General features: G+C 40.3%; 7 protein-coding genes across 7 annotated transcripts; 5 read left to right on the plus strand and 2 right to left on the minus strand.

Moving 5' to 3' along the window:
* Positions 1-948: 948 nt before the first annotated feature.
* On the plus strand, positions 949-10,511 carry LOC132564925 (histone H3-like). Its single transcript, XM_060229537.1, has 2 exons — positions 949-1,449; positions 10,173-10,511. The coding sequence occupies exons 1-2, from the start codon at positions 1,012-1,014 to the stop codon at positions 10,509-10,511; spliced, it is 777 nt and encodes a 258-aa protein (XP_060085520.1). The 5' UTR covers positions 949-1,011.
* A 1,075-nt stretch (positions 10,512-11,586) lies between these two features.
* Positions 11,587-11,898, plus strand: LOC132564898 (histone H4). Its single transcript, XM_060229512.1, has one exon. The coding sequence runs from the start codon at positions 11,587-11,589 to the stop codon at positions 11,896-11,898; it is 312 nt and encodes a 103-aa protein (XP_060085495.1).
* A 385-nt stretch (positions 11,899-12,283) lies between these two features.
* On the minus strand, positions 12,284-13,285 carry LOC132564924 (histone H2B). Its single transcript, XM_060229536.1, has one exon. The coding sequence runs from the start codon at positions 13,282-13,284 to the stop codon at positions 12,910-12,912; it is 375 nt and encodes a 124-aa protein (XP_060085519.1). The 5' UTR covers position 13,285; the 3' UTR covers positions 12,284-12,909.
* Positions 13,230-15,368, plus strand: LOC132564927 (histone H3). The gene is made up of 2 exons (XM_060229538.1): positions 13,230-13,258; positions 14,957-15,368. The coding sequence occupies exon 2, from the start codon at positions 14,958-14,960 to the stop codon at positions 15,366-15,368; it is 411 nt and encodes a 136-aa protein (XP_060085521.1). The 5' UTR covers positions 13,230-13,258; position 14,957.
* Positions 13,534-13,917, plus strand: LOC132564928 (histone H2A). The gene has a single exon (XM_060229539.1). The coding sequence runs from the start codon at positions 13,540-13,542 to the stop codon at positions 13,915-13,917; it is 378 nt and encodes a 125-aa protein (XP_060085522.1). The 5' UTR covers positions 13,534-13,539.
* Positions 15,369-16,503: 1,135 nt separating the features above from the next.
* LOC132564929 (uncharacterized) lies at positions 16,504-21,732 on the plus strand. The gene is made up of 4 exons (XM_060229540.1): positions 16,504-16,796; positions 18,682-18,700; positions 19,857-20,207; positions 21,409-21,732. The coding sequence occupies exons 1-4, from the start codon at positions 16,504-16,506 to the stop codon at positions 21,730-21,732; spliced, it is 987 nt and encodes a 328-aa protein (XP_060085523.1).
* LOC132564933 (histone H2B) lies at positions 17,201-18,202 on the minus strand. The gene has a single exon (XM_060229543.1). It carries the CDS (start codon positions 18,199-18,201, stop codon positions 17,827-17,829), a length of 375 nt encoding a protein of 124 aa, XP_060085526.1. The 5' UTR covers position 18,202; the 3' UTR covers positions 17,201-17,826.
* Positions 21,733-21,758: the final 26 nt, after the last annotated feature.

A 21,758-nucleotide genomic window follows, 5' to 3' on the forward strand; every position in this document is an offset into this window, starting at 1 on the left:
CCTATTTGTGTGGTTTTGTTTTGTTTTGTGTGTGAGTGTGTGCATGTGTTTTTTTTTTCCTTTTTTCCCCTCTCACCTGTGACTGTTACTAGCGCGCGCACACCCACACCCACAAACACACCCCCATACATACACACCATTTCTTTATTTTCGAGTTCGATATCTAGACAACACAGAATTAATACATGTTTGCGTAGAGTCGAGTCAAGTACACATGTGTACACGTATATATATGATCACACATACAATACAGCACAACACACATGTGGATACGATGACGTATGAATTGGGAGGGAAAAAAACCCCCAAAAAACATATTCCATACTTAGAATGTGATATTTGTTAGCAATTAAATGCGATAATCGAATCGAAAATGGTGGAGACTATGGATTGAGATTAAGTATAGCAGGAATTCGATAAATGTGCTTCCATGTCTATGATATTTACCCATTCTAAATCTAAATTATTCACAAATACCATTTATTACCATATATACAATGAACATGTATATATTAAGAAACTAAGTAAATAGTGTGTTTATGAAAATAACGCATATATTACGAATTTAGAACAATTCTATTCAACTAATAGTGAAACCGCACTGACAAAATTATAGGAAAATGTCATGTAGCTCACTCATTACGAAACCGATTTAAATTTTGAAAACACCATTCGTTTGCCTATCTATCCGTTAGCAAATAGGTGTATATATCACTAATTTTCTCCAATAATTTAGAGCTATAAACAACGTTTATTCACACCAAGGAAACACAAATTACTTGTTTTCCACACAGACAGGCTAACGCGCCGTTAGGTGTCCTCGGCGAGGTGCAGCAAAAAGCGCTTAAACGGCTGAGCGAGGACGGGCGGGGCATACAGCTTACCTAGCACTGACTAGCGCAGTTCTCGAACAATCACATCCAGACGAATCCGAAGATGGCAGAGAAGACTCCAGTGAAGAAAGCAGTGAAGAAGCCAAAGACCCCGGCAGCTCATCCAAAGTACAGCGACATGGTGGCCACTGCAGTGGGAAGTCTGAAGGAACGTGGAGGCTCGTCCCGTCAGGCAATACTGAAATACATCATGGCTAACTTCAAAGTGGGATCCGACGCTAAGGCTATCAACGCACACCTGAAGATCGCCCTCCGGAACGGCGTGAAGAAAGGAGCCCTGAAACAGTCGAAAGGAACCGGAGCTGCTGGATCATTCAAGCTCGGAGAGAAACCTAAACCCGCCAAAAAACCAGCCGCTAAGAAAGTGGTTAAGCCGAAAGCAGCAAAACCTAAGAAACCGGCGGCGAAGAAAGCGACTACGTCGGCGACGGCTAAGAAACCAAAGGCAAAGACACCCAAGAAAGCAGCTACCAAGAAAACCACGGAGAAGAAACCATCCAAGAAAACTACCAAGCCCAAGACCCCTAAGAAAAAGGCTATCAAGTCTCCGAAGAAAGCTAAGACAGACAAGCCTAAGAAAGCCAAGGCTGCAAAAAAATAAGATGTATATCTTACACCGTCCGAACGACACGTAAACAGTCCTTTTTAGGACTACCCACATGTCACGAAAATCATCCAATTACGCCTCGAAAAATACGCAAAACGCACTAATCCTAACTTCTTATAATTGACCAACGAACAAACCAACAACACCCTTCCCCACCCCCACCCTCCAAATACACCCACCTACCCGAAAGTAAAGGAAAATCCACCTTCCCACCCAACCCCACAGGACTACTTCACATCACACACTTTTTTGTTATAAACAATTGATACCTGCTACAACTTCTAAGTCGCCGCCCCGTCCCCCGTCTCCCACCCGACAAGTACACACTCACGCCCGGCCCCGCCCATTTATGATTAGGTGAATGAATTTCAATAATATACACGTTAAACCAACAGTTAATACACCTATAAGCTGACACGGTATCGGTTTATTTCTTAATACTACGCATGTACAATCTGAATTCAAATACACAAATGTAGTGTACCGACTAACGCTAAAAATTGCCACTTTCAACCAACAATCATTTCATATATGAAATAATAGTAATGTTTATGTGGAAACTAGTGAAAACACTTCAAAATCATACTCTGAAATCGAGACAATTTCCGCTATACATTTTTTTTTCAAAATAGTTGAAACAGGTGGTATTATTCCAATTTCCACATATTTCAGTTTACCCAGTTGCAGGAGTCGTTTTCACTGTCCGTGCACGTGGGTACGTTGTCGTGTATACCTGTGTACGTATGTGTATAGTGCACGATCAAAGGTAAGTATCGTCGTCGTCTATACGATAGAGAATTATCCTGAATATAAAGTTGTTCTGACTCAAATTTCTAAAGTATAAATTTAACCCAGAATGTATAAAATGGATGTGTGAGCCAAACACATTTATTGCGAAAGGCTGAGTCCGGGGGCTCCAACCACGGCAGTTTTATTTTTTAAAAATATGAAATCCGATTCTCCTATTTGTGTGGTTTTGTTTTGTTTTGTGTGTGAGTGTGTGCATGTGTTTTTTTTTTCCTTTTTTCCCCTCTCACCTGTGACTGTTACTAGCGCGCGCACACCCACACCCACAAACACACCCCCATACATACACACCATTTCTTTATTTTCGAGTTCGATATCTAGACAACACAGAATTAATACATGTTTGCGTAGAGTCGAGTCAAGTACACATGTGTACACGTATATATATGATCACACATACAATACAGCACAACACACATGTGGATACGATGACGTATGAATTGGGAGGGAAAAAAACCCCCAAAAAACATATTCCATACTTAGAATGTGATATTTGTTAGCAATTAAATGCGATAATCGAATCGAAAATGGTGGAGACTATGGATTGAGATTAAGTATAGCAGGAATTCGATAAATGTGCTTCCATGTCTATGATATTTACCCATTCTAAATCTAAATTATTCACAAATACCATTTATTACCATATATACAATGAACATGTATATATTAAGAAACTAAGTAAATAGTGTGTTTATGAAAATAACGCATATATTACGAATTTAGAACAATTCTATTCAACTAATAGTGAAACCGCACTGACAAAATTATAGGAAAATGTCATGTAGCTCACTCATTACGAAACCGATTTAAATTTTGAAAACACCATTCGTTTGCCTATCTATCCGTTAGCAAATAGGTGTATATATCACTAATTTTCTCCAATAATTTAGAGCTATAAACAACGTTTATTCACACCAAGGAAACACAAATTACTTGTTTTCCACACAGACAGGCTAACGCGCCGTTAGGTGTCCTCGGCGAGGTGCAGCAAAAAGCGCTTAAACGGCTGAGCGAGGACGGGCGGGGCATAGGCATACAGAAAATACCACTGACCCCCGAGCTGTCGACACCTACCTACAGGCTTAGAGTACCTTTGTTACCTGTCATCAACGATATAGTGTTAGGTTACATCATTCACCAACAGTCTTTTCTATATATATATATTCCATATATTCTTCTGGAATATATTGTGTAATTCCTGTGGACTTTTTTTTTTTCTTTCTTTTTTTGATGTGTTAATTCTATCGGCAGACCGAGGATTAATTAGACAACAGAGTTCCCGAGAAATCCATCAGAAGGATAAGTACTTTTCAAGATTTCTTATTAATCATTTAGTCGCTATCTCGTATTTTAGCGTCGGGAACTGATAATAAATAGTATCCTGGTCTGTATAATTTATTATTTAGATACCTTGTTTAAGGAGTTTTATAGTGATACTATAGTTATAACTAGATTCAGCTATATATCAAATACAATAGGAAGGTCCAAACAGTATTAGGTAGAGTTATAATTCTGTAGAAAATATTTCATATTTTATATATCTCTGATACATATAACCTTTATTTTATCTATTTTCTTATCGGGCTATTCATTTCGGACCATTTTTAAGACGGCCTTATAAAGTGCCATCCCAACCCCAAAAACAAAAGAAAAACTGTATCTGGTTCCTGTCCATTGTCTTTCCGTGGCCAGATATCACACTTTCACACCTGACTACACAACCTCTGCTATCCAGACCACTACTTTCACGCTTGATATGTATATTATCTCAATCAAGGTCTCTGTCGCTCCGTCTCCAGGTAACACACCAGACCTTTTATTCTAGACTAATTAGGATCTCCCCACAGGAATTCCTCTCACCCTTTTCCCTCTGTCAACTAACTACAAACACAACATGGCTGGCCCAACCACAAACAAACCCGCCGTAGTTATACTGACCCCTAGGGATAAAAAACCACTACATGCGGGACGTGTTCGCGGGGACATATCCCAATACACAGGGGTAACCAGTGACGTCAGGGACGTCAAGATGCTACCATCAGGTATCATATTAGTTCTCTGCGCCACAGCGATGTGCATAACAAAGGCGATGAAAATCGCATGTATAGATGGTACACCATGTACAACACGGCTATCTAAACGGCCATATACAAACTCCCCACCTAGACGCAAACAAAAAATGACTCGCACAACAACAAAGGGGGTCATCTATCGGATCCCCCTCAACACGTCATTAACATCATTAAACAAAATAAACAATGTCAAGACAGCCAGTAGGATGCACAACAAAGACAAACAACCTACTACATCCATCCTACTGGAATTTCACTCAAACACTCTACCTAAAGAAATCAAATTTAACAAAATCACATATCCAGTAACAAAATTCAACGTACCACGCAAACAACAAAAACCTACTACAAAGCATACAAAACCAAAATATTCCCAGTGCTCAACAACCCAAATCACCTACAACAAAACTACAACAAATCGACTGTACTCGGCAGTCGTACAAAACAACACTCCGCAAAATAACACAAACAAACACACCAACACTACTACAACCATTAACTCACAAATAACACCTACACAACACGGAGTATTAGTCACCACAGAGCTACTCGGCAATATTGTCCTGTTAGCACGTGATCAAACACTCACAGACAGACAAGCACTACAAAAAGTCAGGGCCCTAATAAACAAACAAAACGGGTTCCCGGCACCTCAAGTCACACCCATAAATAAACTGACACAAACAACACCCACACAAACCTCACCAACACAGCCAAAACCAACACAGTCCACACCAACAACATCACCTACACTTTTCTCAACACAAACAACACCCCAAACCTTAATAACAACCACACAAACCAAAAACACTCCTACACAACAAACAATACACCTTCTGGATAGTTCTGGAGAGTTAGACGACTCGTTTCTGTCCAAACCTCCCACACCTCGCTCTCCTACTGGATTGGGTAGACGTAGGACACAAACAAACAATAAAACAACACCAAAAAACAAACAAACAACACCGACACGCCCTAACACCAGATCACGGGCAAAACACACCGCCAATCAGCCGAGACCTGGAAATAGCAAACGACAGCTTTACTAGAGCCACAAGCAACATAAATTTAATATAAATACCCATTTTCTTTCGCGGGTATATTAAATGACCAGTCAGGCCTTACTGTCATGCATTGGAATGCAGGAGGCCTTAAGCCGAAAATTTCAGAATTAAAATCATTTCTGAACGAAAATGCTCCCGATATTTTATGTATTCAGGAAACAATGCTTAAACCTAAACACAAAAGTTTCAAAATTAATGGTTACAATCCACCATTTAGGTACGATTCGGACCAAGGTTTGGCAATATATATAAAATGCGGAATTGCATACAAAGAGTATGAAATCAAAGACCAAGATATTGTGGCTCTAGGAATAGAACTACACAACAAAACAAACAAAACAGTCATACTCAATATATACCTCTCCCCCAAAAAACCAATTCCATTTAATTCCCTGGTGAATCTGATAGAAAATATCGACACAGATAACATCATTGTAACCGGGGATTTTAATGGACATCATACATTGTGGGGAAGTAACAAAAACAATTCCCGGGGAGAAACAATACACAAATGGGCAGATGAGACTGGTCTAACCATACTAAATGAGGGTAACCCTACTAGAATAGATGTAGCACGGGGTATAGAATCCCATCTAGATATCACCCTAGCATCTCCAAACTTAGCTAGTAAATGTAGCTACTGGAACACCCTCGATAGCACTCTAGGTTCCGACCATTACCCAATTTTGACACAGTTTGATTTTAAACCCCATGTCAATACAATTCAATACACACCACGATGGGTTTTTAATAAGGCCAATTGGGACCAATTCAAAATTTTAGCAGAAACAATCCAACATGAGGAAATTTTCGATCAAGATGTTGACGTCTTTAATGCAAATTTAACTAGGGTTATTTTAGATATAGCGTCAACATCTATCCCTAAAACCTCAGGCAAACCCAAAACGAGGAAAAACAATCCATGGTGGAACGATGAGTGTAGGTTAGCCAAAAAACTCAAAAAGAATAGCGAAAGGAAATGGAGGGCAAATAAAAATAGTGAACTATTAAAAACAGAGTACACAAGATGCAAAACAAACTTCAATAACATCATTCAAAACGCCAAAAACAATCATTGGCAAGAGTTTTGTACATCTTTAAATAACAAAACTAATTTGAAAAACGTTTGGTCAAAGGTCAAAGCTATACAGGGAATAAGTAGATCAGAAATCCCTATACTAGGTAAGAACAACATTACCGATAAGGAAAAGGCAGATACTCTAGCTAAACAATATCAAAAGGCTAGTAGTAATGATAATTTGACCCCTGAATTCAAACTAAATAAAGTTCACAATCAAGTCACCATTGATAATGAAATCAAAGACCCAGGCCCTAACACCGGTGATCTCAACTGCCCATTCACAATCACAGAATACAAACAAGCACTACAGAACAAGAGAAACACGTCCCCGGGCGATGATAATATTTCATACAACATACTCAAACACTGTCCGGACAACATCACAGACATCATACTCCTTTTTTACAACCACATATGGGACACAGGTATAATACCTGAATCTTGGAAAAATGCCATTGTTATACCTATACTAAAACCAGGTAAAAATCCACAAGAACCTGCATCATATAGGCCCATAGCTCTAACCTCACACCTGTGTAAGGTCATGGAAACTATGGTAAACAATAGGCTAGTACACTCATTAGAAAGATCAGGTATCATAAACGAGGAACAGAGCGGATTCCGTAAGGGTAGATCGACATTAGACCCACTACTACGACTCACTTCAGAGATAAAAAAAAGGTTTTAACCTCAAACAAAACACTCTAGCTGTCTTCTTAGATCTGGAAAAAGCTTATGATCTCATTTGGCATGACGGACTTCTGGTCTCACTAAAAAAATTCGGCATAACTGGTAACATCTTCAAATTCGTCAACAGTTTCCTTAAAAACCGTAAAATTCAAGTTAGGATCCATAACACTCTTTCGGATCAACTTGAACTAGACAACGGTGTAGCACAAGGCAGCGTTATTTCTCCAACACTCTTTAATATTTACATCAACACACTGTCAGATACGCTAAACAACAACACCAAGTTAGCGCAATTTGCAGATGATGGGTGTATCTGGAGTACAGGAAAAAACATTAGATATCTAACCAAACATATCCAAAAAAATCTTACAGCAATTAATGAGTGGGCCAATAAGTGGGGTTTTAAACCATCTAAACAAAAAACTGTAGCAATGTATTTCTCTAGAAGTAGAACACTACCAGAACTATACCTAGGCCAGACCAAATTAAAATTTGAAAAACAAGTTAGGTATTTAGGCATGATAATCGATCACAAACTCACATGGAGTAAACATATTCAATATGTAAAGGAATCATGCCAAAAGGCAATTAACACCATGAGGTATATTTCTGGTTGTAAATTTGGCGCCAATAAAACAACTCAATTAATGTTATATAAGGCCTTAGTTAGATCAAGGTTAGATTACGGGTGCCAGGTATATAATATAGCTAGTGACACAGTATTAAAACATCTAGATGTAATACAACACACAGCCTTAAGGGTAGCGCTAAGGGCCATCAAAAACACCAACAGCAATAGTTTACTAGCAGAGGCCGGCGAAACAACATTAACACTTAGGCGAGAAAACCTTACTCTAAAATACTGGGCTAGAACCCAAAATCATGGGGATAGGTTCTTACTAAACAAAGCAATACAAAATAGTGAAATACCTGTTACCAACATCAGGGCTCCCTATCCTTCAGAAATACTTAGATTAAAACAGAAATATGGTTTAGAAGGTGTCAAGATCTCCCGCAAACAAGATTTCCAAGTCCCGTGGTTAAAAACATCACCAAACGTATCGCTATTACTGCATAAGACGTTAGATAAACACCACGACCCGATAGGCGCAAAACACCTAGCATTAGAGTTGATAGATAAGAAATATTTCAACTTCGTTAAATTTTATACCGATGGCTCTAAAAATCCAACCAATGATAGAGTAGGGATAGGTATATATAACGATACCGCCCTCTCAGGTAGGATCTACACAGCTGAACTGTAATGGCAAATCAAATAACCTTACACGCTCACTGAAAACACCCACCAACTTTACGCTCGTTGCAATTTCGATCCTACAACCTTGGGGTATATAACGCTTCATGATGTGGCATTATATGATCGACCTCTCATTCTGCTTAACACTAAAATTGACAGTGGACTATCTCATGTCGACATTTTAGGTAACGAGATAGCAGATCTAAGATGTCACTGGACGTGGAAAGGGAGGAAAAGTCAGTAAGGGAAAGGCAAAGAGCCGATTGATCCCGTGCAGGGCTTCAATTCCCTGTCGGACGTATCCACCGTCTGCTCCGTAAAGGAAACTATGCCGAGAGAATGTGCCGGTGCCCCAGTCTACCTGGCCGCTGTCCTCGAATACTTGGCAGCTGAGGTGTTGGAATTGGCAGGAAACGCTGCCAGAGACAACAAGAAGACCAGGATCATCCCACGTCATCTTCAGTTGGCCATCAGAAACGACGAGGAGTGAACAAACTTCTGTCTGGTGTTACCATTGCACAGGGAGGTGTCCTCCCCAACATCCAGGCCGTCCTTCTCCCCAAGAAGACCCAGAAGCCAGCCAAGTAAACGGCCTTTCTGGAGCTTCACACCAAAAACAAACGGCCCTTTTCAGGGCCACCCACTTTTCTCGAGAAGTGCCTGTTTGATAGCACTCGAAAACTTACGCATGCTTTATAATCTAATCACATATCAAATCAAATCAAAAAAAAGAAATCAGACACGCCTTACACTTCGAGGTGCACTATAACACTGTTGATAACAAAAAATTAATAATTGTACATGTCTAAATCATTCCACACTGCACCGTATGAAATATACACTGTCCTAATCACAGCTTTGTTGTTGTTAATATTATTATTAATAATATTATAATTATCACCATCATCATAAGTGCTAGTAGTTGTTGTTGTAGTAGTAGCAGAAGTACACTTATTGTTATTAGTATTATTATTGTTATTATTTTTACCACACACATATAGATGTATACACAGTGGGTTGGAAGAATGAGAGATAACAAACACAGCGGAGAGGTCACTTATCGTGTTTATGTAAGACGTTACACAAAAAACAAGTAAACAAAAGAAACAAAGCACAGTAATTGGAAGTATTTCAGATTTTGAGCCATGTCAATGCAATGTGGAGAGAGAGTACATATGTAAATAACCGTTGCACACGTTTAACTTCATATCTTGTTGTACACGTGTGTGTTTACCGTTATATTTGTTGTGTTTGTTTGCTGAAATGAAATGTCGAACTGTAATGTTAATTACGACACTAAATGCGTAATTATGTACAGACTGTCACCCTATGCATTTTATAGATATTGTCAATGATGAGTTGTAATCAAGTTCTTTACAATTGATCGAGGAAATGACATGTTTTCTTGACACGGTTTCAAGACAACCTAGGTAGGATTGAAACTTGGCGGAATGTACATGCCTGACGGCCAGTCGACGACCGTCTGAACGAACCAATCAAAATTGACTTGACACATTACACTACCCAATCGCGACCATCGTCTGTAGCGTAGCGGGGAGGACAAAAATAGGTGACTGGAGATTTCTCTCATTCTATCGTTGAACTCCGACAGGAACACAACAACCGAAATGGCTCGTACAAAGCAGACCGCTCGTAAATCCACCGGAGGAAAGGCTCCACGAAAACAGCTGGCCACAAAGGCTGCACGTAAGAGTGCACCAGCCACCGGAGGAGTGAAGAAACCTCACAGGTACAGGCCTGGAACAGTCGCTCTCCGAGAAATCCGTAGGTACCAGAAGAGCACCGAGCTCCTCATCAGGAAACTGCCATTCCAGCGTCTTGTCCGTGAAATCGCCCAAGATTTCAAGACCGACTTGAGGTTCCAGAGCTCTGCTGTTATGGCTCTGCAGGAAGCCAGCGAAGCTTACTTGGTTGGACTTTTCGAGGACACCAACTTGTGCGCCATCCACGCCAAACGTGTCACCATTATGCCCAAGGATATCCAGCTTGCCCGCCGTATCCGAGGAGAACGTGCTTAAGCTGTACACTTTGTAGCCCACATACCAAAACGGCCCTTTTCAGGGCCACCACATCTCACAAAAAGTGCCATTAATTGCTCGATAATACGCAATTTGAATTGTTAATAGACATGATTATGAAATGATTATTACGGTGGTGTTTTTAGCAAGCATGAAATAAATGCTTGAATAGATAGGATTGTGGTAATAAAATGAGATGATTATTTGAAATGGTAGGGTATGTTTTTCAAGGTTTGGCTATTGAGTGTTAATTTGGTGTTGTTTGTTGGTTTTTGTAATTGGTGTTGCTTGTTTTAGAATGTATTTAATGTTTGTAATTGTGTGTTTTGTTGTTTTTGTTTGTTTTGGTTATTTTGAGTTTTTTGTTTTGTTTTTTTTTGTGGTTGTGTTTAATGTTTAAAAAAAAAAGGGTTAGGTTTAAAAAAAAAAAAAAAAAAACCCAAAAAAAAGATTTGATTTGCATATCCCGCCGAGCGGAGCGAGGCGAAAATTTTTTGGGGGTGATTTTTTTTTTCTCGGAGTGTTATTTTTTTGGGGATGTGTATATATAATATATATTAAATTGGGTGGGTCGCGTGCTTTGGGTACTGGAGATCGTAATGAATTTTGGATGTATTCATGTTATGCATGATATTATACACAATTATTTACTTGGCTAATTCAATATAATAATGATAACAACAATAACAATAATAATAAGAAGAATAAGAATAAGAAACATAACAAAAACAATAGGTCTTTTCACCATGTGGTGAAAAGACCTAATAATATACACTATGATGCTTTATTTGTTGACGGTAAGTATCGGTTTACAGCGTTAAATTCATCCTCATTTGATTATTGATTAACAATGTTTTGGGACATGATATATGTATGCACTTTATTCACAAATACTGTTAAGTACACACTGCTTTATCCCGTACAACACGGCTAAGGAGAGTGTAGTTATTTTCGACCAATGAAAACCGCGCTTATAAAAGCGGAGAGGTCTTCTCACACGGCCTCCAGATTTGTATATAGCATGGGTGATCTGCGCTACCGGTTCATTTTCAGTCACTGCTAGCAGTCTGTAAACATGTCTGGAAGAGGTAAAGGAGGAAAGGGACTCGGAAAGGGAGGTGCCAAGAGGCACAGGAAGGTGTTGCGTGATAACATCCAGGGTATCACCAAGCCTGCAATCCGTCGTCTGGCTCGCCGAGGTGGTGTCAAACGTATCTCTGGTCTGATCTACGAAGAGACACGTGGTGTCCTCAAAGTTTTCCTTGAGAATGTTATCAGGGATGCCGTCACATACACCGAGCATGCCAAGAGGAAGACTGTCACAGCCATGGATGTCGTCTACGCTCTCAAGAGACAAGGACGTACCCTGTACGGATTCGGCGGTTAAACACTGACTACCTAGAACAGCCAACCAACTCAAACGGCCCTTTTTAGGGCCACCAAAATACCCAAAAAGTATTTGTATAACGCCTCGAATACATACGCCACTCATTTCTATTTACAGAACAAGTAAGACTTACCTAGGTTTCATTTGCATGCAAACCCGCTGATTCCTGTTGTTCATTATCATTCATAAAGGAACAATAGTATACTGAGAAACGTTCAACGAAACAGAATGTCAATAATACAATACCTAACGTACTTTCCTTCTCTTCACTGTAGTACGTTTGCATTGTTATGAAATGACACTTACAACGGTCCCCCATAAGCAAATAAATACAACAGAAAACAAATACTTACCAAACTATCAATTTCATTTTATTTTCTTTCCTTTCCATTCCATAATCATATCTATTCAGATTCAATTCGATTCAGTTGATATGTACATATTTTGGCTGTGTTTTATCATTGAAATAAAACACGGCCTAATTCTTATAAACTTATGCACACTTCTCCATAAATACACAGAACATGGGTTGATCTTACATCGTTGCAATTAATACATGAAAACAAAGATAATCAATCCATACACTATTCCGTTATTGAGCTATAGTACATGCATTGGTAGGTTTGAAATAAGGTTATACCAAAGTATTATGATATCAAACACACATGCACATGGAACCATGTTACAAGGTGGTATTATTTCGTCTTTACTTTAATCTAAATGTAAATCAATCAACACTAACTTACCAACAACTCCACATGATATTTGGACGGATATGTTTTCATATATTTCATTGCTACATGATGATTATATTTCTCATTCGTTTCCTTACTATAGCAGTTCTCTTTTACATATTACAAACAAATCACACGACGACACACACTGAAGCAAGTCAAGTCTTACGCAGACAAAGCGTATAATTTTCGAGAGATCACAGGGCTTTTTGAGGAATGTGGGTGGCCCTGAAAAGGGCCGTTTGGTTGGTTTGTTGTAGTAAACTTTGCTACAAGTTTACTTGGAACTGGTGTACTTGGTGACAGCCTTGGTGCCTTCGCTGACGGCGTGCTTAGCCAATTCACCGGGGAGAAGGAGACGGACAGCAGTCTGGATTTCCCGACTAGTGATGGTGGACCTCTTGTTGTAGTGGGCCAGACGGGAAGCCTCAGCGGCGATTCTCTCGAAGATGTCGTTGACAAAGCTGTTCATGATGGACATGGCTTTGCTGGACACTCCGGTGTCGGGGTGCACCTGTTTCAACACCTTGTAGATGTAGATGCTGTAGGATTCCCTCCTCTTCCTCCTCCTTTTCTTGTCAGTTCCACGACTGGCCTTTGCCTTAGTGGCGGCCTTCTTTGCTCCTTTCGAACCTACTTGTTTAGGGCCCATGTTGCTAGTACGACGAGTGCCGATACGAATAACACACAGCCCGCCACAAACCCCTCTTATATACCATCGCCCTCTCAGGTAGGATCGAGTCTTGTAATGCCCAAATCACTCGAACCTTACACGCTCACTGAAAACACCCCCTACTTTACGCTCGTTGCAATTTCGATCCTACCTTGGGGTATATAACGCTTCATGATGTGGCCGACCTCTCATTCTGCTTAACACTGTTGACAGTAACTAGCCGATCGTATCAAGATGTCTGGACGTGGAAAGGGAGGAAAAGTAAAGGGAAAGGCAAAGAGCCGATCATCCCGTGCAGGGCTTCAGTTCCCTGTCGGACGTATCCACCGTCTGCTCCGTAAAGGAAACTATGCCGAGAGAGTTGGTGCCGGTGCCCCAGTCTACCTGGCCGCTGTCCTCGAATACTTGGCAGCTGAGGTGTTGGAATTGGCAGGAAACGCTGCCAGAGACAACAAGAAGACCAGGATCATCCCACGTCATCTTCAGTTGGCCATCAGAAACGACGAGGAGTTGAACAAACTTCTGTCTGGTGTTACCATTGCACAGGGAGGTGTCCTCCCCAACATCCAGGCCGTCCTTCTCCCCAAGAAGACCCAGAAGCCAGCCAAGTAAACGGCCTTTCTGGAGCTTCACACCAAAAACAAACGGCCCTTTTCAGGGCCACCCACTTTTCTCGAGAAGTGCCTGTTTGATAGCACTCGAAAACTTACGCATGCTTTATAATCTAATCACATATCAAATCAAATCAAAAAAAAGAAATCAGACACGCCTTACACTTCGAGGTGCACTATAACACTGTTGATAACAAAAAATTAATAATTGTACATGTCTAAATCATTCCACACTGCACCGTATGAAATATACACTGTCCTAATCACAGCTTTGTTGTTGTTAATATTATTATTAATAATATTATAATTATCACCATCATCATAAGTGCTAGTAGTTGTTGTTGTAGTAGTAGCAGAAGTACACTTATTGTTATTAGTATTATTATTGTTATTATTTTTACCACACATATATAGATGTATACACAGTGGGTTGGAAGAATGAGAGATAACAAACACAGCGGAGAGGTCACTTATCGTGTTTATGTAAGACGTTACACAAAAAACAAGTAAACAAAAGAAACAAAGCACAGTAATTGGAAGTATTTCAGATTTTGAGCCATGTCAATGCAATGTGGAGAGAGAGTACATATGTAAATAACCGTTGCACACGTTTAACTTCATATCTTGTTGTACACGTGTGTGTTTACCGTTATATTTGTTGTGTTTGTTTGCTGAAATGAAATGTCGAACTGTAATGTTAATTACGACACTAAATGCGTAATTATGTACAGACTGTCACCCTATGCATTTTATAGATATTGTCAATGATGAGTTGTAATCAAGTTCTTTACAATTGATCGAGGAAATGACATGTTTTCTTGACACGGTTTCAAGACAACCTAGGTAGGATTGAAACTTGGCGGAATGTACATGCCTGACGGCCAGTCGACGACCGTCTGAACGAACCAATCAAAATTGACTTGACACATTACACTACCCAATCGCGACCATCGTCTGTAGCGTAGCGGGGAGGACAAAAATAGGTGACTGGAGATTTCTCTCATTCTATCGTTGAACTCCGACAGGAACACAACAACCGAAATGGCTCGTACAAAGCAGACCGCTCGTAAATCCACCGGAGGAAAGGCTCCACGAAAACAGCTGGCCACAAAGGCTGCACGTAAGAGTGCACCAGCCACCGGAGGAGTGAAGAAACCTCACAGGTACAGGCCTGGAACAGTCGCTCTCCGAGAAATCCGTAGGTACCAGAAGAGCACCGAGCTCCTCATCAGGAAACTGCCATTCCAGCGTCTTGTCCGTGAAATCGCCCAAGATTTCAAGACCGACTTGAGGTTCCAGAGCTCTGCTGTTATGGCTCTGCAGGAAGCCAGCGAAGCTTACTTGGTTGGACTTTTCGAGGACACCAACTTGTGCGCCATCCACGCCAAACGTGTCACCATTATGCCCAAGGATATCCAGCTTGCCCGCCGTATCCGAGGAGAACGTGCTTAAGCTGTACACTTTGTAGCCCACATACCAAAACGGCCCTTTTCAGGGCCACCACATCTCACAAAAAGTGCCATTAATTGCTCGATAATACGCAATTTGAATTGTTAATAGACATGATTATGAAATGATTATTACGGTGGTGTTTTTAGCAAGCATGAAATAAATGCTTGAATAGATAGGATTGTGGTAATAAAATGAGATGATTATTTGAAATGGTAGGGTATGTTTTTCAAGGTTTGGCTATTGAGTGTTAATTTGGTGTTGTTTGTTGGTTTTTGTAATTGGTGTTGCTTGTTTTAGAATGTATTTAATGTTTGTAATTGTGTGTTTTGTTGTTTTTGTTTGTTTTGGTTATTTTGAGTTTTTTGTTTTGTTTTTTTTTGTGGTTGTGTTTAATGTTTAAAAAAAAAAGGGTTAGGTTTAAAAAAAAAAAAAAAAACCCAAAAAAAAGTAATAAAAAAAAAAAGGGGGTGGGTAGGTGTTGTGGTTTTGGTTTGTTTTGTTGTTGTTTTGATTTGATTTGCATATCCCGCCGAGCGGAGCGAGGCGAAAATTTTTTGGGGGTGATTTTTTTTTTCTCGGAGTGTTATTTTTTTGGGGATGTGTATATATAATATATATTAAATTGGGTGGGTCGCGTGCTTTGGGTACTGGAGATCGTAATGAATTTTGGATGTATTCATGTTATGCATGATATTATACACAATTATTTACTTGGCTAATTCAATATAATAATGATAACAACAATAACAATAATAATAAGAAGAATAAGAATAAGAAACATAACAAAAACAATAGGTCTTTTCACCATGTGGTGAAAAGACCTAATAATATACACTATGATGCTTTATTTGTTGACGGTAAGTATCGGTTTACAGCGTTAAATTCATCCTCATTTGATTATTGATTAACAATGTTTTGGGACATGATATATGTATGCACTTTATTCACAAATACTGTTAAGTACACACTGCTTTATCCCGTACAACACGGCTAAGGAGAGTGTAGTTATTTTCGACCAATGAAAACCGCGCTTATAAAAGCGGAGAGGTCTTCTCACACGGCCTCCAGATTTGTATATAGCATGGGTGATCTGCGCTACCGGTTCATTTTCAGTCACTGCTAGCAGTCTGTAAACATGTCTGGAAGAGGTAAAGGAGGAAAGGGACTCGGAAAGGGAGGTGCCAAGAGGCACAGGAAGGTGTTGCGTGATAACATCCAGGGTATCACCAAGCCTGCAATCCGTCGTCTGGCTCGCCGAGGTGGTGTCAAACGTATCTCTGGTCTGATCTACGAAGAGACACGTGGTGTCCTCAAAGTTTTCCTTGAGAATGTTATCAGGGATGCCGTCACATACACCGAGCATGCCAAGAGGAAGACTGTCACAGCCATGGATGTCGTCTACGCTCTCAAGAGACAAGGACGTACCCTGTACGGATTCGGCGGTTAAACACTGACTACCTAGAACAGCCAACCAACTCAAACGGCCCTTTTTAGGGCCACCAAAATACCCAAAAAGTATTTGTATAACGCCTCGAATACATACGCCACTCATTTCTATTTACAGAACAAGTAAGACTTACCTAGGTTTCATTTGCATGCAAACCCGCTGATTCCTGTTGTTCATTATCATTCATAAAGGAACAATAGTATACTGAGAAACGTTCAACGAAACAGAATGTCAATAATACAATACCTAACGTACTTTCCTTCTCTTCACTGTAGTACGTTTGCATTGTTATGAAATGACACTTACAACGGTCCCCCATAAGCAAATAAATACAACAGAAAACAAATACTTACCAAACTATCAATTTCATTTTATTTTCTTTCCTTTCCATTCCATAATCATATCTATTCAGATTCAATTCGATTCAGTTGATATGTACATATTTTGGCTGTGTTTTATCATTGAAATAAAACACGGCCTAATTCTTATAAACTTATGCACACTTCTCCATAAATACACAGAACATGGGTTGATCTTACATCGTTGCAATTAATACATGAAAACAAAGATAATCAATCCATACACTATTCCGTTATTGAGCTATAGTACATGCATTGGTAGGTTTGAAATAAGGTTATACCAAAGTATTATGATATCAAACACACATGCACATGGAACCATGTTACAAGGTGGTATTATTTCGTCTTTACTTTAATCTAAATGTAAATCAATCAACACTAACTTACCAACAACTCCACATGATATTTGGACGGATATGTTTTCATATATTTCATTGCTACATGATGATTATATTTCTCATTCGTTTCCTTACTATAGCAGTTCTCTTTTACATATTACAAACAAATCACACGACGACACACACTGAAGCAAGTCAAGTCTTACGCAGACAAAGCGTATAATTTTCGAGAGATCACAGGGCTTTTTGAGGAATGTGGGTGGCCCTGAAAAGGGCCGTTTGGTTGGTTTGTTGTAGTAAACTTTGCTACAAGTTTACTTGGAACTGGTGTACTTGGTGACAGCCTTGGTGCCTTCGCTGACGGCGTGCTTAGCCAATTCACCGGGGAGAAGGAGACGGACAGCAGTCTGGATTTCCCGACTAGTGATGGTGGACCTCTTGTTGTAGTGGGCCAGACGGGAAGCCTCAGCGGCGATTCTCTCGAAGATGTCGTTGACAAAGCTGTTCATGATGGACATGGCTTTGCTGGACACTCCGGTGTCGGGGTGCACCTGTTTCAACACCTTGTAGATGTAGATGCTGTAGGATTCCCTCCTCTTCCTCCTCCTTTTCTTGTCAGTTCCACGACTGGCCTTTGCCTTAGTGGCGGCCTTCTTTGCTCCTTTCGAACCTACTTGTTTAGGGCCCATGTTGCTAGTACGACGAGTGCCGATACGAATAACACACAGCCCGCCACAAACCCCTCTTATATACCATCGCCCTCTCAGGTAGGATCGAGTCTTGTAATGCCCAAATCACTCGAACCTTACACGCTCACTGAAAACACCCCCTACTTTACGCTCGTTGCAATTTCGATCCTACCTTGGGGTATATAACGCTTCATGATGTGGCCGACCTCTCATTCTGCTTAACACTGTTGACAGTAACTAGCCGATCGTATCAAGATGTCTGGACGTGGAAAGGGAGGAAAAGTAAAGGGAAAGGCAAAGAGCCGATCATCCCGTGCAGGGCTTCAGTTCCCTGTCGGACGTATCCACCGTCTGCTCCGTAAAGGAAACTATGCCGAGAGAGTTGGTGCCGGTGCCCCAGTCTACCTGGCCGCTGTCCTCGAATACTTGGCAGCTGAGGTGTTGGAATTGGCAGGAAACGCTGCCAGAGACAACAAGAAGACCAGGATCATCCCACGTCATCTTCAGTTGGCCATCAGAAACGACGAGGAGTTGAACAAACTTCTGTCTGGTGTTACCATTGCACAGGGAGGTGTCCTCCCCAACATCCAGGCCGTCCTTCTCCCCAAGAAGACCCAGAAGCCAGCCAAGTAAACGGCCTTTCTGGAGCTTCACACCAAAAACAAACGGCCCTTTTCAGGGCCACCCACTTTTCTCGAGAAGTGCCTGTTTGATAGCACTCGAAAACTTACGCATGCTTTATAATCTAATCACATATCAAATCAAATCAAAAAAAAGAAATCAGACACGCCTTACACTTCGAGGTGCACTATAACACTGTTGATAACAAAAAATTAATAATTGTACATGTCTAAATCATTCCACACTGCACCGTATGAAATATACACTGTCCTAATCACAGCTTTGTTGTTGTTAATATTATTATTAATAATATTATAATTATCACCATCATCATAAGTGCTAGTAGTTGTTGTTGTAGTAGTAGCAGAAGTACACTTATTGTTATTAGTATTATTATTGTTATTATTTTTACCACACATATATAGATGTATACACAGTGGGTTGGAAGAATGAGAGATAACAAACACAGCGGAGAGGTCACTTATCGTGTTTATGTAAGACGTTACACAAAAAACAAGTAAACAAAAGAAACAAAGCACAGTAATTGGAAGTATTTCAGATTTTGAGCCATGTCAATGCAATGTGGAGAGAGAGTACATATGTAAATAACCGTTGCACACGTTTAACTTCATATCTTGTTGTACACGTGTGTGTTTACCGTTATATTTGTTGTGTTTGTTTGCTGAAATGAAATGTCGAACTGTAATGTTAATTACGACACTAAATGCGTAATTATGTACAGACTGTCACCCTATGCATTTTATAGATATTGTCAATGATGAGTTGTAATCAAGTTCTTTACAATTGATCGAGGAAATGACATGTTTTCTTGACACGGTTTCAAGACAACCTAGGTAGGATTGAAACTTGGCGGAATGTACATGCCTGACGGCCAGTCGACGACCGTCTGAACGAACCAATCAAAATTGACTTGACACATTACACTACCCAATCGCGACCATCGTCTGTAGCGTAGCGGGGAGGACAAAAATAGGTGACTGGAGATTTCTCTCATTCTATCGTTGAACTCCGACAGGAACACAACAACCGAAATGGCTCGTACAAAGCAGACCGCTCGTAAATCCACCGGAGGAAAGGCTCCACGAAAACAGCTGGCCACAAAGGCTGCACGTAAGAGTGCACCAGCCACCGGAGGAGTGAAGAAACCTCACAGGTACAGGCCTGGAACAGTCGCTCTCCGAGAAATCCGTAGGTACCAGAAGAGCACCGAGCTCCTCATCAGGAAACTGCCATTCCAGCGTCTTGTCCGTGAAATCGCCCAAGATTTCAAGACCGACTTGAGGTTCCAGAGCTCTGCTGTTATGGCTCTGCAGGAAGCCAGCGAAGCTTACTTGGTTGGACTTTTCGAGGACACCAACTTGTGCGCCATCCACGCCAAACGTGTCACCATTATGCCCAAGGATATCCAGCTTGCCCGCCGTATCCGAGGAGAACGTGCTTAAGCTGTACACTTTGTAGCCCACATACCAAAACGGCCCTTTTCAGGGCCACCACATCTCACAAAAAGTGCCATTAATTGCTCGATAATACGCAATTTGAATTGTTAATAGACATGATTATGAAATGATTATTACGGTGGTGTTTTTAGCAAGCATGAAATAAATGCTTGAATAGATAGGATTGTGGTAATAAAATGAGATGATTATTTGAAATGGTAGGGTATGTTTTTCAAGGTTTGGCTATTGAGTGTTAATTTGGTGTTGTTTGTTGGTTTTTGTAATTGGTGTTGCTTGTTTTAGAATGTATTTAATGTTTGTAATTGTGTGTTTTGTTGTTTTTGTTTGTTTTGGTTATTTTGAGTTTTTTGTTTTGTTTTTTTTTGTGGTTGTGTTTAATGTTTAAAAAAAAAAGGGTTAGGTTTAAAAAAAAAAAAAAAAACCCAAAAAAAAGTAATAAAAAAAAAAAGGGGGTGGGTAGGTGTTGTGGTTTTGGTTTGTTTTGTTGTTGTTTTGATTTGATTTGCATATCCCGCCGAGCGGAGCGAGGCGAAAATTTTTTGGGGGTGATTTTTTTTTTCTCGGAGTGTTATTTTTTTGGGGATGTGTATATATAATATATATTAAATTGGGTGGGTCGCGTGCTTTGGGTACTGGAGATCGTAATGAATTTTGGATGTATTCATGTTATGCATGATATTATACACAATTATTTACTTGGCTAATTCAATATAATAATGATAACAACAATAACAATAATAATAAGAAGAATAAGAATAAGAAACATAACAAAAACAATAGGTCTTTTCACCATGTGGTGAAAAGACCTAATAATATACACTATGATGCTTTATTTGTTGACGGTAAGTATCGGTTTACAGCGTTAAATTCATCCTCATTTGATTATTGATTAACAATGTTTTGGGACATGATATATGTATGCACTTTATTCACAAATACTGTTAAGTACACACTGCTTTATCCCGTACAACACGGCTAAGGAGAGTGTAGTTATTTTCGACCAATGAAAACCGCGCTTATAAAAGCGGAGAGGTCTTCTCACACGGCCTCCAGATTTGTATATAGCATGGGTGATCTGCGCTACCGGTTCATTTTCAGTCACTGCTAGCAGTCTGTAAACATGTCTGGAAGAGGTAAAGGAGGAAAGGGACTCGGAAAGGGAGGTGCCAAGAGGCACAGGAAGGTGTTGCGTGATAACATCCAGGGTATCACCAAGCCTGCAATCCGTCGTCTGGCTCGCCGAGGTGGTGTCAAACGTATCTCTGGTCTGATCTACGAAGAGACACGTGGTGTCCTCAAAGTTTTCCTTGAGAATGTTATCAGGGATGCCGTCACATACACCGAGCATGCCAAGAGGAAGACTGTCACAGCCATGGATGTCGTCTACGCTCTCAAGAGACAAGGACGTACCCTGTACGGATTCGGCGGTTAAACACTGACTACCTAGAACAGCCAACC

This window comes from Ylistrum balloti, unplaced genomic scaffold (assembly GCF_031769215.1).
Source record: "Ylistrum balloti isolate Yb309-2 unplaced genomic scaffold, AGI_CSIRO_Ybal_v1 Utg373174, whole genome shotgun sequence".
NCBI lineage: Eukaryota > Metazoa > Mollusca > Bivalvia > Pectinida > Pectinidae > Ylistrum > Ylistrum balloti.